The sequence below is a fragment of the Mustelus asterias genome, chromosome 18 (assembly GCF_964213995.1).
Source record: "Mustelus asterias chromosome 18, sMusAst1.hap1.1, whole genome shotgun sequence".
Taxonomy (NCBI): domain Eukaryota; kingdom Metazoa; phylum Chordata; class Chondrichthyes; order Carcharhiniformes; family Triakidae; genus Mustelus; species Mustelus asterias.
The window spans coordinates 68,653,507-68,670,906 of NC_135818.1; the positions used below are offsets into that span (position 1 = coordinate 68,653,507).

Genomic DNA, 17,400 nt, shown 5'->3' on the forward strand with positions numbered 1-17,400 from the left:
GTGGTTTCCTACATTATAACAGTGAAGTATACTTCTTATCGAGACTTCCCGAAGCCGTGCAAAGAGTTATAAATGCAAGTTAGTTCTTTATTTTGTTTCAGTGAGTTAGAATAAAAAAGGTTCTTCATTGCTAGATTCCTCAACTGGGCCCACTTTTAAATCTGTGTCAGTACATGCGTTTTGAGTGAGTTCAAATTTCGCCTGCAGTTTTCAGTAAATCTCCTGCAGTGAGGCTGCTAAAACATTTGTGGTGGTCTGGTGCACTTACTTAACCCTTCTGTGAAAGCATTACAACAGCTAAATACAGAGCCTTAATAGCTAGTAATGTGTCAATTCATTGCTATTACACGTCTTGAAGCAGCCTTTAACAGCAAGTTAACCATTTTTGGGACATTCCTATTTACTTAACACTAAGAAATTATCACATCTGTCACTATAACAAAATACCATCACGTAACACGATGGCACAGTGGCGAGCACTGCTGCCTCACAGCGCCGAGCACTGCTGCCTCACAGCGCCAGGGACCCGGGTTCAATTCCGGCCTCGGGTGACTGTCTGTGTGGAGTTTGCATATTCTCCCTGTGTCTGCGTGGGTTTACTCCGGTTTTCTCCTAAGATGTGAAGGTTAGGTTGATTAGTCATGCAAAATTGCCCCTTCGTGTCAGGGGATTAACAGGGTAAATATGTGGGGTTACAGGGATAGGGCCTGGGATTGTTGCCGGTGCAGGCTCGATGGGCCAAATGGCCTCTTTCTGCACTGTAGGGATTCTATAATTCTATAAAAAACTTGATTCCATCAGGCCACCCCACAGAACTGATTGCGGGGGGGGGGGATCTTCTTCCTTTGGATCTCCAACCGATGGGCGTGACCCCATCAGCCCAGCAATCACTCAGATCCCCACAGGAGGAGCCGTCGTTTCAAACGTTCTTGTAATGAAAGCCAGGAATGTGGATCCGATATAACACAACTCTTTTACGTTCCTTGCAGGTGTCTTTATCACCCACGGAGATGTCGGGGTTGGAACAATTGTTGGCTCCGCGGTATTTAACATATTATGTATCATCGGTGTGTGTGGAATCTTCGGAGGGCAGGTCAGTCCAACTGAAATACTAAGAAAATAATACAGAACAATAACATTAATTTTCCTGATAATCGATGGGCCACAGTCGCGCTGGGTTCATGTGCGGCGAGGTCTAATGCTACATTCTAATGCTACATTCTCCAGTTGATGAGATCAGTGCAAGGATACTCAATCTGCAAAAGGATAGGCCGGTGTGTGTACTATATCACCAGTGCCTGCCAGATAACCCAGTATGTATCCATCGTAGGGCGGAAGGGGGGGCTGATTCTCCTTCAGCTGTTTCACTCTTTGCCTTAGCAGTCTATCTCATATTTTGGAAACTGTTTCTTTTTGTTTAACCTTTCCTTGCAGCATTGTGCTACCTGGGGTATGGGTGGCACGGGTGGCACAGTGGTTAGCACTGCTGCCTCACAGTGCCAGGGACCCGGGTTCGATTCCCGGCTTGGGTCACTGTCTGTGTGGAGTTTGCACATTCTCCCCGTGTCTGCGTGGGTTTCCTCCGGGTGCTCCGGTTTCCTCCCACTGTCCAAAGATGTGCGGGTTAGGTGGATTGGCCATGTTAAATTGCCCCTTAGTGTCAGGGGGACGAGCTAGGGTAAATGCGTGGGGTTACGGGGATAGGGCCTGGGTGGGATTGCAGTCGGTGCAGACTCGATGGGCTGAATGGCCTCCTTCTGCACTGCAGGGATTGTATGATTCTATGCGGTGGAATGGAAATGGGCAATGTCACAGAGGTAAAGCTGGTGAAGATATGAACCATCATCGCTTCAGAAAGCAAACTAAAGTTTTTCCAGTTTGAAGTATTTGTTAACAATATTAGTGTATACAAAAAAATGAAGCAAAAAGATTATGAGCCAGACTAAATTGGTGCATTAATCAAGCAGATTAAATGGGCAAAACCCACAAGGGATAAATTACCTGATTAAATAACTTGTCCGGAGAATTTGAGATCATATGTTAAAAATACATTCCCTTAATGGGCAAATACCACCTGGCTTTGTATTTGCTCATCTCAGTCAGTCAAATGTGATGTGCATAGCTCTGGCTTCGATATTACTGAGTTCCTTCTTCCCACTTCATCTCTGGGGTGGTTGTCAGTAGTCGGTGCTGGGAAATGGTGCTTCCTAAAATATTTATGCTGCATGGCATGATATTATTCACCTGTAAAGGTCATTTCTGACCAGTTGGATTAAAGTACATGTGTAGTTGATTGCTGAATGGGACACGTTTGTGTGTGAGAGACTGCAAACCGGTCCATTCAATCAACCATCCACTTAAGGTCTGCAAAATTCTATTTTCTGTGTGCAACATTCCGGATAAGTAGCTCATCCAGAGACAAGAAATCCTGTTATCGACACCCTGGAGGCCAGTTGCGTCTCAAAAACCAAATCCTCCTAATTCTTCCCTCACCCCTACACCCCCACCACTCTGAAAGGGAAGGTCTGCTGACATCTGCTGGTTGCTTTTTGATTTGAATACTTTTCATCAGCATGGAAAATTATCTTATTTTCTTTCTTTATACATACAATAAGTCTTCGGAGGCAGAAGTCCCTTCATCAAAATCCCTCAGGGGGAGCCAGAGAAACTGACACTCGTGGTCAAGTACAAGGCAAAGACTCCCTGATTGGCCCATCAATTGGATCCTTAAATCAGGAAGTTCATGCCCCAATAAGCCAACCTCAATGGCTTGACTGAAGTCATTACAACACATTTTTTGTGCCCTCCTCCCTGAGCTACGGATTAAGCTGTGACCACCTTCTTCCAGGCGTTTTGACTGCCTATCTGGTCTTGGTCATGAGGGTATAAGAGCAGCCCAATCTTTGCCACCGCGGAATAGTTTAGCATTAACAGCTGCCACTGACCACATGGTCAGTAAAGTCACCATATGAACATAGTCACAGTGTCAGGCCATTCGGCTCTTTGAGCTTGTTACAGCAATTAGATCATGGCCAATCTGTATCTCAAAGGCATTTGACCACCTTTGTTCCAGACTCCTTGATACCCACACCTAAGAAAATCTAACAATCTCAGTTGACCCGGCAACCACAGAATTGTAGGGAAGACAGCTCCAGATTTCAGCAATGCTTCTTGGGAAGAGGTGGCTCCTGGATTCACTCCTGTGTGACCTAGCTCTAATTTTATTGGAACACAGGGCAGGAATTTCCCCACGGACATCAGGGCCCAAATGTTAGGGTCAAATAGAGGTCACAACCCCTCAATATATGAGGAACAGTGACCCAGCAAAGAATTTCCCCAAATTGCTCAATTAGTGGTCTGAGGACAGGTTCACTGTCTGATTAAAGACCAGAGCAGACAGGTTCACTGTCTGATTAAAGACCAGAGCAGACAGGTTCACTGTCTGGTTAAAGACCAGGGCAGACAGGTTCACCGTCTGATTAAAGACCAGAGCAGACAGGTTCACTGTCTGATTAAAGACCAGAGCAGACAGGTTCACCGTCTGATTAAAGACCAGAGCAGACAGGTTCACCGTCTGATTAAAGACCAGAGCAGACAGGTTCACTGTCTGATTAAAGACCAGAGCAGACAGGTTCACCGTCTGATTAAAGACCAGAGCAGACAGGTTCACCGTCTGATTAAAGACCAGAGCAGACAGGTTCACTGTCTGATTAAAGACCAGAGCAGACAGGTTCACCGTCTGATTAAAGACCAGAGCAGACAGGTTCACTGTCTGATTAAAGACCAGAGCAGACAGGTTCACCGTCTGGTTAAAGACCAGGGCAGACAGGTTCACTGTCTGATTAAAGACCAGAGCAGACAGGTTCACTGTCTGATTAAAGACCAGAGCAGACAGGTTCACTGTCTGATTAAAGACCAGAGCAGACAGGTTCACTGTCTGATTAAAGACCAGAGCAGACAGGTTCACTGTCTGATTAAAGACCAGAGCAGACAGGTTCACTGTCTGATTAAAGACCAGAGCAGACAGGTTCACTGTCTGGTTAAAGACCAGAGCAGACAGGTTCACTGTCTGGTTAAAGACCAGAGCAGACAGGTTCACTGTCTGGTTAAAGACCAGAGCAGACAGGTTCTCGAAGCTGTAAGTCCAATATGAGGCCCACCAGTTGGAAGGAACAACAGTTTTTGGTTCAGGTATAGGAGAGCTGCATCAATTTGTGATCACCTTCCTTCCAATCTTCAGTACATTTTAATTAAAAAATAGACCCAGCCGTCCAGCCACGACTGGTGGGAGAAACCTTCCCAACAAGGCATTGGGGAGGCCTCAAAGCCCCTGCTGTGGGGGACCCAGGGGCCAACTTAAAATTCTAGCCAGCCTCTGATAATGGGCCTTAATTGGCCTTTAGTTCCTGGTAATTGGCTACCCGCTAAAGCACAGTGACTGGCAACACAAGTTTTCATGCCTGCCTGCCTCCATCGTCACCCGTAAGGATGGGTTACACAGTGGCCTGGGAGTGGACCTTGAGCCTGTTCTTGCTCCTGATCCCGGGGATTATGATGCCTTGTTCTGGATTTCCCCACCAGAGGAAATTGATTCTCGTCACCCCATCCAATTGAATTCTTTTATCATTTTAAACAACTCAATTAGATCATCCTTCAGTCTACTGAACTCGAGGGAATACATGCCAGCGTGAGAAATTATAGCCTGAAAATACATCAGATCACCCTGTGATATGTTAACTCTCCAATACATTGTGCCAGGCTCAATGATGATCTATCTCCCTTTGCTGAGCATATAAGGAGCTTGTTTCATTCTGAGTCTGGAAATTATCCAACTTCTACTCAGTATCTTGTTCTCAGCTAGCAGTCGATAGACATAGTAACAACCACTGTGTAGCTAGGTCATATTAACTGGGGGAGGGAATAAAGACGTTTAAATCCAGGCCTGAATTTCCTGTGTAAAACCTGGCACAGTAGAGCCAAAAGAAAGGTCATATTATCAATTTGTTTAAGTTTATTTATCAGTGTCACAAATCGGCTTACATTAACACTGCAATGAAATGACTGTGAAAATCCCCTAGTCGCCACACTCTGGCGCCTGTTCGGGTACACTGAGGGAGAATCTAGCATGGAAAATGCGTCTGACCAGCACGTCTTTCGGACTGTGGGAGGGAATCGGAGCACCCGGGAGAAACCCACGCAGACAAGCCTACTTGTGACACTAATAAATAAACTTTAAAAAAGGTACGATGAGTAAGAATGATCTGCAGCAGCTTTGATGAGGAGTTATAACCGTGGGGGTTTGAATGCTAATCCCTCACATGGGCATTAGCGCGAGGATTGAAATGTCCAGGAGATAGCCAAAGGAACAAAATGTGAGAAGTTCTCATGAGAAATCCCAGCTTCTTTTTCAGCCGCCTCATTTTTGTCTTTTGCAGATTGTGTATCTGACACAGTGGTCCGTGTTCAGGGATTCATTATACTACACCATATCGGTGATTCTACTTATTGTGGTAAGTAATAAAGGGCACCGTGCACAGCGGTAAATGCATGATGTGTCAATGGTTTCGGATAGTCCAGTACTCTCAAGTGGTATATTACTAGTTGCAACTATACATATCTAGGGCTATATTAGCAGGTTCAATTATATCCCATTATAATAACTCTAGGAGTCGGCTATGAAGGAACCATGCTTTTATTGCACAAAATGAAAATAAAACAATAACCACAAGCCTGAATTGAACACCACAGGTCTCAACCAAGACTAAACGGTTAATGGACCCTCTCAGGGTCTTGTTTTATACAGGGCTCGGTATTGGAAATAAGTTGGCTGATTACCAATCCCCAGGGAGCTCGTATTCAACGAACCCAACTGGGAGGTCAATTAGTGATTTCCGCATGCAGATCATGGGGGTTATCACACCCGTCGGGGGGACGGTCTGGACGGGGGGAAATGAGATGGATTTCACCCCCACGCACTTCTGCAAGCATACTATATTGCAGAGAGCAACAAAGGCATTTTGTTGCAGTGTTAGTTGAATGGAAGCTGTGACACTGGAGATGGAAAAGGGGATGGAATAATTTTGTGTGGTCAGTTCTATCTCTGCATAAAGATAGTTAATGAACACTTTTGTTTCCCTGTTGGTTGTAAGCCTGACTCTTGTTTTGGTAATATTTTTGAAGTTTTCTCACCTTTGATCATTTATGCTTTATGTGCAAAGTGCTTGCTAAATTCAGGTTAACGATACTCTCTCGTGAAACTATTCAGACAAGAATAGCTTCTGCCTGCAGCCTCCTGGTTTAGCATTTGTACTGAATATAAGGTAATTGGCATTCATACAAACATATTGTAATGCAAAGTCATTGATAGTCATGGCCCTACGTAATAGTGTAAGAGACATAGCAGTGATTCTTACTGATTACCGTGATACTTTTATTTGATAATATTATTGCAGGTCTCTTTTCCAATTGGTTGTTCAGTTGTATGTCACTAATTCTCCCCCCCGCACCCCCCCACAAAGAATATTCTTCCAGAAACAGTATTGGAGTAGAATTCACGATGGGTGAGATTCTCCAGCCTCCCAGCCGTATGTTTCCCGCTGACAGGAGGTGGCGCGTTGTTTGCCAGCAGCAGGATTTTCCGGTCCCACCACAGTCAATGGGAATTCCCATTGACGTCACCCCATGCCGGCGGGAAACCCCGCGGGCGGGGGTGTGCTGCCGGCAGGACTGGACAATCCCTCCAGCGTGAAAGGCTGGAGAATTCCGACCTCATGATGGCTTTTAAACAGAAAGTGGACATATATTTGGAAGATGAATAATTGAGAACAGTTTGGTGGCAATTAGGGCCCCATGAATGGGAGCTAGAGGATAGATCTTCTGCAGCGCATAGGTGTGATGGGCTGAAAGGCCTCCTTCTATGCTGTTATATCCTAATTTAAAGGTAATCAAACTAATCACTACCAACTTTGCATCTGTGGAACGATTGTAGTCTACACTAAAGCAAAATATTGTGGATGAAGTCAATCTGAGTTCAAACGTAAAATGCTGGAAATACTCAGAAGGTCATTCAGCATCTGTGGAGAGGGAAGCAGAGTTAATGTTTCAGATAGATGCCATAACAAGTTAGGAACAGACCGAGACCAGTTAGACCCTTAACCCTGTTCCACTGTTCAATTGGGAGGCAGTGGCATAGTGGTATTGTCACTGGACTGGTATTCCAGAGGCCCAAGGCGATATTTGGAGACCTGGGTTCGAATGCCACCATGGCAGATGGTGAAGCTTGAATTCAGTAAAATTCTGGAATTGAAAATCTAATGATGACCATGGAACCATTGCCAATTGTCATAAAGAGACGTTGCCACGATTAGTGGGCCTGAGTTATATGGAGTGGTTGGCCAGGCTAGGGCTTTTTTCCTTGGAACGTTGGAGAATGAGGGGTGACCTTATTGAGGTGTATAAAATCATGAGGGGCATAGATAGGATGAACACACATAGTCTTTTTCCCAGGGTAGGGGAATTGAAAACTGGAGGGTTGAAGGGGAAAGATTTAAAAGGGACCTGAGGGACAATTTCTTCATTGCAGAGGATGGTGCGTATATGGAATGAGCTGCCAGAGAAAGTGGTTGAGGCAGGTACAACAGCAACATTTAAAAAGCATTTGGATAAGTGCAGGGGTGGGAAAGGATTAGAGGGATATGGGCCAAACCGGGGGCAATTGGAACCAGCTGTGATGGCACCGTGGTCAGCATGGACTGTTTGGGCCGAAGGGCCTGTTTCCATGCTGTATTGTTCTTTGCCTCTTTGAAAAACCCATGTCCTAAAATTTAGGCAAGGAAGAAAGGGAAGATCTATGCTAAGGTGGAGGAGGATAGGAGTGATTGAAAGACAAAACGGAGACAAAGCAAATGCAGGATAATAATGAGGCAATGAATGAACACAAGGGCTGGAAATGAATGTCCTCAATGGGTGTGGATTTGCAGATGGATGGGCGGAAGGGGAGAATTAGGTAGGTGCAATGGTCATGGCACTGTGCCTACGGCCTACCCATGGCTATTTTAGCAGGAGGGACTGAGGGCAGGAGGGGTGGTGCAACTTGCCCATCAACAAATTGGGGCCCTGAACTGCCTCCACCTGTTGCCGCTGGGAATTTGCCAATGGCACGGGAGGCCAGTGCCAAGTCCCATGACTTTGATGTTGTGCCAAGGAGGTGTGCCTACTATGTGGGCAACCTGTGTTAAACAGAATCCTCTCCCCTCCCCAACCCCTTCCCACCTCACAAGATATCCACCCCCTTCGTTTCCCCCTCCCTACCCGACCATCCCTGGCCATTCACCCTTCTCACTGGGGCCTGCAAAGAACTTCACCCTTACCTTCATCCGGGCTCCAGTGGCTGCAGTCCCAGTGGTGGGCGCCATTTATTTGGCTGGTAGCTTTTGGAAGTGGAAAGTCCTCTTCGATGGGGCAGAACCATAAGGCAGTCGATGGTTGTGAGGTGACCCTACCGGGTGGAGGTGATTCACCCTTGACCTTTTACACTTTGGGCAGGGCCACCATCCCTCACCGAAAATTTAACCCAAAAGATGGGTCTAGAAGGAACTTAAAATGGCGATGAAATATTGTGACAAGCAGCTGGGAGCAGTAAGAATGATGCAAAATGTTTTTTGTAGCTTGATATTCCAGCTTTTATTAATTGAATTAGCGTTCCACCAGCTGAAGGACTGCTGAGGCCGGAGGCTGTCAAGTGCCTAATTGAAAGCTGAGGTGTTTTACCTGGAATTTGTCCAGTTTTGACAAACCAGCTGGTCGGTAGCCTTTCTGGTTTGATGGATGCATAAAGTGGAGCAAATATCTCGAGCAACAATATTCGCGTTCAAATTTTATCAAAAGATCAACATCTATCAGCCTCACAAATCCCCCGTAAGTTAGAAAAGCAATAGGCAGTCCACGGATAGACGATAATAACTCACATCAGGAGGTAAGTGTTTCTGATAGAAATGGCCTGTCAGCATTCTCTGTCTATCCTTGAAATTATAGTTGCTTTGTACTATCTCCTGTAACATGAAAGTGTGTCCCAGTCGCTATAGTGACCAGAGTAAGTGGCTCTGTGTCAAACCGGGATAGCAGCTTCCTGCTTTTCTCACGGGAACTAACATTTTCTGTAATTTGAATTTGAAGGGGGTTTTTTTTCCTCCTCCAGAGTTGTTGATAGAAAATAAATTGTGCTACGGAGAAAGGAATAGATGACAAGAAAATTGCCAATCTTACTCGAAGCAAACTGCTGGTATAATAAATCCAGCGAGGTTGTGAATAATTGGATCAGTAAATCAGTTTCCCAAAATGGATGTTAGGCTGGCTCCCTGCCACTGCCTCAATCGATTTCTTCGGAAAAAATAATACACAGAAAACTCCTTATCCTTAAAGGAATTCCCTCCTTTGGGAGGAACATCAAAGGTCAATTATTGAATGGGGTAAAAACTTGAAGAAAAACTTTTTTTAAAAAGCTGGAAATGCTCAGCTGGTCAGGCAGCGCCTGTGAAGGGAGAAACGGAGTCAACGGCTGGGGGTTTTCTGGTCCCGGTAGGTGTGGCAAGCCAGTCAAAAGCGCATTGGAAATATCTTTGGATACCACATCCACGTGGCCATTCTTGCAGTCTGATTGTTGACTTTGAGTGTTCTTAGGCACGCTAACTGGCGGTTTGTCAGTGGGGAATTTAACCCTGTTCCAAGACAAGAATCACATGCCAGCAGAGCTGTCAGGAAGATGACCAAGAAGAGCCATCCTCTTTGTTTCCCCTCTCTCTGTGACGGGCACCCTGAACAATTGTGCGTTCGCCACCACTGTGAGCGCAGCATGGACAAAATACCAAAACCGAGACTTTTCTTATCAGGGCGGCTGAATCATTAGAATTATAGAATCCCTACAGTGCAGAAGGAGGCCATTCGGCCCTTCGAGCCTGCACCGACAACAATCCCACCCAGGCCCTACCCCTGTAACTCCATGTATTTACCCTTGCTAGTCACCCTAACACCAGGATCAATTTATCATGGCCAATCAACCTAACCCGCACATCTTTGGACTGTGGGAGGAAACCCACGCAGACAAGGGGAGAACGTGCAAACTCCACACAGACGGTGACCCGAGGCTGGAATTGAATCCAGGTGTCTGGCGCTGTGAGGCAGCAGCGCCAACCATTGTGCCACTGTGCCGCCCAAATTGATTCATTGTACAAACTCCTTAAACCACTAGGGAGGCCACTGAGCTAATCCGTTAAGAAGAGAATGAATGTCTGTTCATTTCTAAAAGTAAACGATTGTTTCTTTGCTTCTCTTTGCACCTTCCATTCTCATACCATAGCGTCGGCTACATCCTGGAACTGCCAACCTCCAGTTGAGACCACAGACATATGGCAGCATTGGCACTGAGCTATATTGTTAGAACCATTGATTCATAAGGAAGCGTACAGTTCAGCAGAAAATAGGGGCGATCTGGAGTCCACTCCTGCTGTCCGTCAGAATGCTGGTGGGAGGTGAGGGTTGGGGGAGGGGGGGTGGGGGTGCTCAAGATCCGGAAGTCACGGTTTTTGATGGTGAAGTCGTGATTTCGGATCTTCCCCGCCCCTCACCAGCGATGTCATCGGGTTCACATCCATAATGGGCGTGAACTAGATTCGCATTCATTTAAACATATTTTAATATTATTACCCCCGCCCCCTCGCCAGATATTGAAACCACACCGATGTGATGTCATGTCAGCATGGTTTACAACAGGTTCACCCAGATGTGAACCTGCCGTGGGAATCCCCCTGGGACGGGTCGGAGCAGATGGAGGAGCTGGGGACGCCCAGATGGGGTGCCAGTCAAGTTTGTCAAATTTCTGCAGTGTTGTTGGAGCTGCACTTTTAAAGAAAAGTGGATATTCCATGACACCCTTGATTTGGGTCTTGTTTAACATCCAAGCAGTCTCTAGCTTCACCAGGTTGGCATCACATTTTTAAGTACACCTAGTGTTGCTGAGCTGGGGCACCCTATACACTGCTCAGTGAACCAGAGTTCAAAAGTAATTACTTGTTCTCAAAGCCTGGTGCTTCAGTTGAGTAAATAAAAGTCGCAAATCGTCAAAAGCTAATTCAAATTACCACTAATAACAAATTGGTGGGGAGAAGGACAGGTGTCCTTTGGGGAAGTGATGGCCTAGTGGTATTATCACTAGACTATTAATCCAGAAACTCAGCTAATATTCTGAGGACTCAGGTTCGATGGTGGAATTTGAATTCAATAAAAAATATCTGGAATTAAGAATCTACTGATGACCATGAAATCATTGTCAATTGTCAGAAAAACCTACCTGGTTCACTAATGAACTTTAGGGAAGGAAATCTGCCGTCCTTACCTGGTCTGGCCTACATGTGACTCCAGATCCACAGCAATGTGGTTGACTCTCAACTGTCCTTGGGCAACTAGGGATGGGCGATAAATGCTGGCCTGCCAGCAATGCCCAAGTTCCAGGAGCGAATTAAAAAAAAGGTAACACAGTACATTGAATATCAAAGCCTCAGAAAGAAAGTATAGTTGCTTTTTTATTTTAGTTCAAATCGAGGATCTTAATTCTTCCTGTTCTGTATTTTGTTTTTTTAAGCTAAATAATTCAAAATGTAGAATGAATTCAAAGATAATTGTTAAAATACCAATTAAAATTTCTACTGGCAGACACTATCTAGTTGCCACGTCTTGTTGAATTCTCTCTGCTGTAGTTAACAGCTAATTGTCACTGGATAAGTATGTCTCAATCATTAATTCTTATAAATTTAATAGTAACGTGGAGTACATGGAAACATACATAGAAGATAGGAGCAGGAGGAGGCCATTCAGCCCCTCTAGCCTGCTCCGCCATTCATCACGATCATGGCTGATTGTCCAACTCAATAGCCTAATCTTGCCTTTTCCCCATCATCTTTGATCCTATTCACCCCAGGTGCTCTATCCAGCCGTCTCTTGAATACATTCAGTGTTTTGGCATCAACTACTTTCTGTGGTAATGAATTCCACAGGCTCACCACTCTTTTATAAGTCTCTATGAGGATCCCCCCTCATTCATCTGAACTCCAGCGAAAACAATCCTAACCCAGTCAATCTCTCCTCATACATCAGTCCCGCCATTCCCGGAATCAGCCTGTACACCAACCTTAAGCAGCTTTTAGAAAAAATAGACCTGGAGTTGAACAACAGCCTCCTGAATCTCAAATAGCGCCCTGTGGAAATTTCAGTGGATTAATCACAGCAAGATTTTGATGTTTGCAAACTGCTTTTACATTACGATCATTGTTTCTCACGTTATTGATATCTCTAAAGGAGGTCACTGCTGTAGCTGCACGTCATTCTATCAATTTCCATACCTTTGTCCTTGTTTAGAATGAACTCTCCTACAATAAGATGCTACACACATATTTTTGAACTAAATTAATTATTCAAAATGTCGGATGATTTCAAAGATGATTGTTAAAAATCAAATTTTTTGTTACCAATTTAAATTTCTACTAGAAGACACTATCTAGTTGCTGCGTTTTGTTGAATTCTCTCTGCAGTAGTTAACAGCTAATTGTCACTGGATAAGTATGTCTCAATCATTAATTCTTCATCATTAAATAGTAATGTGAAGTACACCAACCTTAAGCAGCTTTTAGCAATGCTCTCTGGCTGTTTATAGACCAGTGCTGCTTTTCCTTCTGACAGCTTCCTTTGAACGTCTCCGCAATGCTGTTTGGGTTGGCTAGTCGCTTAGGGGGCTGGCGCCTGCACTGGATGGTGAGAGTGTGGCCAAGGGCGAACTATATCACCCAGAATGCACTCGGTCCAAATGAATAGCTGCACCAACTCGGATTCTTGCTCCAGTTCAGTTGGGTCTTGAACGCTGGGACTTTGCTCCAGAGCGGAGCACTCATTGGACATTCCAGATTTCCAGATGACCACTTGAGATGGAGAGTGGATGTGTTGCTGAAAAAGGCAAAGGAAAGAGTCACGAATTGAGCCTGGGCTCCCCAAGGTCAACCCGGTCTTTTTCACCTTGTTCCCCCCACCCCGTCCCGGGCCTGGTTTATGACCCACACCGCCCCATGGATACCCAGTGTTGAGCTGCCGCACTTCTTCTCAGTCGATCACATTTAACACAGTTGTAGCATCTTATAACGTGATGGAGATTATCCGCAGTTCGAAGAAGGGACTGCTGGTTGGGTTCTCTTCAGAGGTGGGTAGTGGGAGACGGGAAAAGTCCTGGCTTGGTCCGGCCTGCCTCAGGAGAAAGTGCACGAATCTACTGATGACCATGAAACCATTGTCCGAAAGAGAAAATGCTGGAAAATCTCAGCAGGTCTGGCAGCATCTGGAGGGAGAGAAAAGAGCTGACATTTTGAGTCCAGATGACCTTTTGTCAAAGTTGACAAAGGGTCATCTGGACTCGAAACGTCAGCTCTTTTCTCTCCCTACGGATGCTGCCACACCTGCTGAGATTTTCCAGCATTTTCTCTTTTGTTTTTAGATTCCAGTATCTGCAGTAATTTGCTTTTATTTATGAAACCATCGTTGATTGTGGGAAAAAACAATTTCGTTCATTAATGTCCTTTAGGGAAGGAAACCTGCTGTCCTTACCCGGTTTGGCCTACATGTGACTCCAGAGCCATAGCAACGTGGTTGACTCTGAAGTGCCCTCTGAAATGGTCTAGCAAGCCACTCAGTTCAAGGGCAACTGGGTATGGGCAATAAATGCTGGCCAACCAGTCCCACAAATGAATTAAAAAAGCAAAGATAAGATTTTCATTCTTTTCATTGGGAAAGGTGTTTTTGGCTTTTCCAGCACCTAGGTTGTTGCATGGTGGTCTATCCAGCCTTATTCTTATTTGACTTTTCTGTAAAGGTTTGCCACAACTAAGTGGCTTGCTGGACCATCTCATAGGACAGATAAGAGCCAACCATCTTGCTGTGGGTCTGGAATCACATGTTGGCCAGACCAAGTAAGCATGACCGATTTCCTTCTCTGAAGGATATTAGTGAATCAGATCGATTTTTACAACAATTGACGGTGGTCATCATCAGTCCAGATTTTTATTGAATTCATATTTCACCATTTGCCATTGTGGGATTCGAACCCTGGACCCAAGAGCATTAACCTGTGCCTTTGAAATACAAGTCCAGTAATGCAAACACACTGTTACCACACTTCAATAATAGTGCAGATGGAATTATATTAGGTTGTTGTCATTAAGATCTGCAGTCCTACCGTGGGCAGAAGGTTCCCATAGGTTGTTTAAAGGTACCTATTTGTTTAGTTAATTCTCAATAACATACTCTTATGCTTTTTGTGGTACGATGTCTTATTTTAATTTTCCTATATGATAAAAATATCAAGTTCGCATTTCGCACAGCTCTGGACGCACCTGGTTTTAAAGCTCATTTTTCAAAATACCCTAATTCCAAATCTACAAGTCTTTGCTACCGGCTTAAACCTGGGTGTTCTTGTATCGAGCTATCAAAAAGGTATCTGGAATCTTAGAGAGTACCTCAAAGACAGGCAGTCAATAAATGCCAAGTTCTTGTAGGGCTGACAGCAAACTTCACATGACACAGGGATGGTTCCAAGTTAATTCATCCCTAAGGGTAAAATGAAAGTAGATGACCAGAATCAGTACCAACGTTGAATGTGCAATGACACTTGTTTTATGGAAACACAGATCATCCCTATAAGGGGTGATAGTTGTACACCATGCAAATGGCTCGATCATTAATGCAGATACAGCTTGTTAATATTCTCATCAAAGTGAGACAATGTTTTTAAATTTCACACAGGGCAGAAAAAACAAGGTTGCCAATAATTTGGACAGATTTTATTGAAGAATTTCAGGTCAATGTATCACGCAAATGGGGCTGTGAAGTAAAAGTGATGTATGAAAATGGGCCATATTTATATGGTCACAAGCTCTGGACTAACAAATCTAGTGTTAAGAAGCTGTGAGATATCTTGTCAAATATTCAGGATTTTAGCTTGTTTTCTGGATTTTCTTTTGTCTTAACGTTCTGGAACGTTTTATCACATTAAAGGCCCGATGTTAATGCGAATTGTTGCTGTGAATTTAAGATGCAATCTGTCTTTAAGCACACATAGCAAGTTCCGGATTTTGGTTCGGCCATTTGGGAAAGCTGTCACACTTTGGGAAAGCGTTTCACTGCAAGCTGCAGGAATACGGACAAGCAGAACTCCAGAATCCAGCAACACTTCTGTCTTGCAGGAATCAGTGGGTAGTTTCAGAGTGGGATCGACAAGAGTTCTGGGAGCAGAATAGCTGGTCAATCCTCAAAAATGAATGAGCAGCAAGGGTGGAAAGAGTTAAATAAATTAAAATTGGAATCAATGTGAATGAAATTTAAATTTTAACATCCTGCACCTACTTACTCTGAGTAAAGGAGCTGCTGTTTTCCAATAGCAATGAAACCTACTGTGGTAACTTAAGCTCATACTTTATCAAACAGTGCTCACATATTATCCACAAGTAGTGGACTAGATCATGTGAAGCGGCACAGTGGCACAGTGGTTAGCACTGCTGCCTCACAACGCCAGGGACCCGGGTTCGATTCTGGCCTCGGGTGACTCTCGGTGTGGAGTTTGCACATTCTCCCCATGTCTGCGTGGGTTTCCTCCAAATGCTTTGGTTTCCTCCCACATTTCAAAAATGTGCGGGTTCGATGGATTGGCCATGCTAAATTGTTCCTTAGTGTCAGGGGGACTAGCTAGGGTAAATAGGTGAGGTTACGGAGATGGGGCCTGGGTGGGATAATTGTTCGATAGACCGAATGGTCTACTTCTGCACTGTAGGGATTCTATGATTCTAAGCCTCCACATCGGAATGAGACGTACAGGCGAGGAACTGCTGCAGAGTCAGTTCTGTCCCCAATGAACATCTTGCCTAGTTTCATAATGAAGAAATGACATAACTCATCACGTTGGCAACTGTCAGGCAGCTCTGTTTAGAGTTGAACCGGTGACCACAATATCGTCAAGTAAATCTCAAGAGTCACAGCCTGGTCACTGCTATTTATGAAATTCAATTTGCAACTCGCATGGTAATTCTGTGACATGAAAAAGAGCCACAAGGTTAGTAGAATTATTTAATTGCTGTCTTTCCTTGCAGTTTATCTATGATGAGAAAATTGAATGGTAAGTAGCACAAACCAATAATAATCCTCAAAAAGTTAGAGCTTGTTAATGTAGATGTACATCATTGGCAGCTGAGCACAATTAAACTACATTAACTGGGGAACTTTGTGCTTTCGTGGTATAATCCAAGTATTTAATTGTTAGAATCCCAGCTCATGAGTGGGATTCTTTGATCTCGTCCATATGCGCCCCGCTGCCAGCAGGAACGAAGAATTTGGCGCTCAGCCAAAACTCCATTCCCTGCAGCGGCACCAGAGAATCCCAGCCACGGACGCAGGCTAGAGGTTTCTGGCAAATATTAAGACTGGACATGTCAAATCCCTGAATGATCCCGGCTTATTAGATCCTAACTGTTTTTTTAATAAAGATACTGAACAAATTCACAGGAGTCTGCATGGTGAATTTTTAATACAAAGAATAAAATGCAAACACAAATAAGAAAAGTGAAGTATATTTACACCAGACAAAAAGGTGGGAGAGATCTCAGCACAAACACCAGACAATGATTCCAATTGTCAGTATCCATTTACCACAGCAGTATCTTTATAGATACATAAACCAGTGAAGAATTACCACGTGCTTGACACATGGCTTCTTGTTTGGGACTGGCACAGTTCATAGAAGAATCATAGAAACCCTACAGTGCAGAAAGAGGCCATTTGGCCCATCAAGTCTGCACCGACCACAATCCCACCCAGGCCCTACCCCCATATCCCACCCACTAATCTGTGCATCTCAGGACACTAAGGGACAATTTTAGCATGGCCAATCAACCTAACCCGCACATCTTTAGACTGTGGGAGGAAACCCGAGCACCCGGAAGAAACCCACACAGACACGGGGAGAATGTGCAAACTCCACACAGACAGTGACCCAAGCCGGGAATTGAACCCAGGTCCCTGGAGCTGTGAAGCAACAGTGCTAACCACTGTGCTACCGTGTCACCCCTATGCAAATGGTTTTACAAATGGTTTTCTTCCAGTTAATTCCTGAGCTTAATTGATTGATTAATTAATTAATTAACTTGATGCTTGTCACCCAACTCGTATTTCTCTCCAAGACACCCAGAAACCACAGGTTAAACTCACTATTTCTTCAACTGCAGAGCAATCAAAGAGTTCTCTCAACTCACTCTTCCACCCCCTGGGCTAAACTGATCACTTTACTGAATCTTATGATTATTGATGGCTGATTATTCA

At 44.5% G+C, this 17,400-nt stretch overlaps 1 protein-coding gene across 5 annotated transcripts in view; it reads left to right on the forward strand.

The window, feature by feature from the left end:
* Nucleotides 1-17,400, forward strand: part of slc24a4b (solute carrier family 24 member 4b) — a 230,289-nt gene that overhangs the window by 164,277 nt on the left and 48,612 nt on the right. For all 5 annotated transcript variants that reach the window (XM_078234253.1, XM_078234254.1, XM_078234255.1 and 2 more), the window contains exons 6-8: nt 990-1,093; nt 5,436-5,510; nt 16,176-16,201. In XM_078234253.1, the coding sequence (XP_078090379.1) occupies nt 990-1,093; nt 5,436-5,510; nt 16,176-16,201 (205 nt within the window). The remainder of the gene's footprint in view (nt 1-989; nt 1,094-5,435; nt 5,511-16,175; nt 16,202-17,400) is intronic.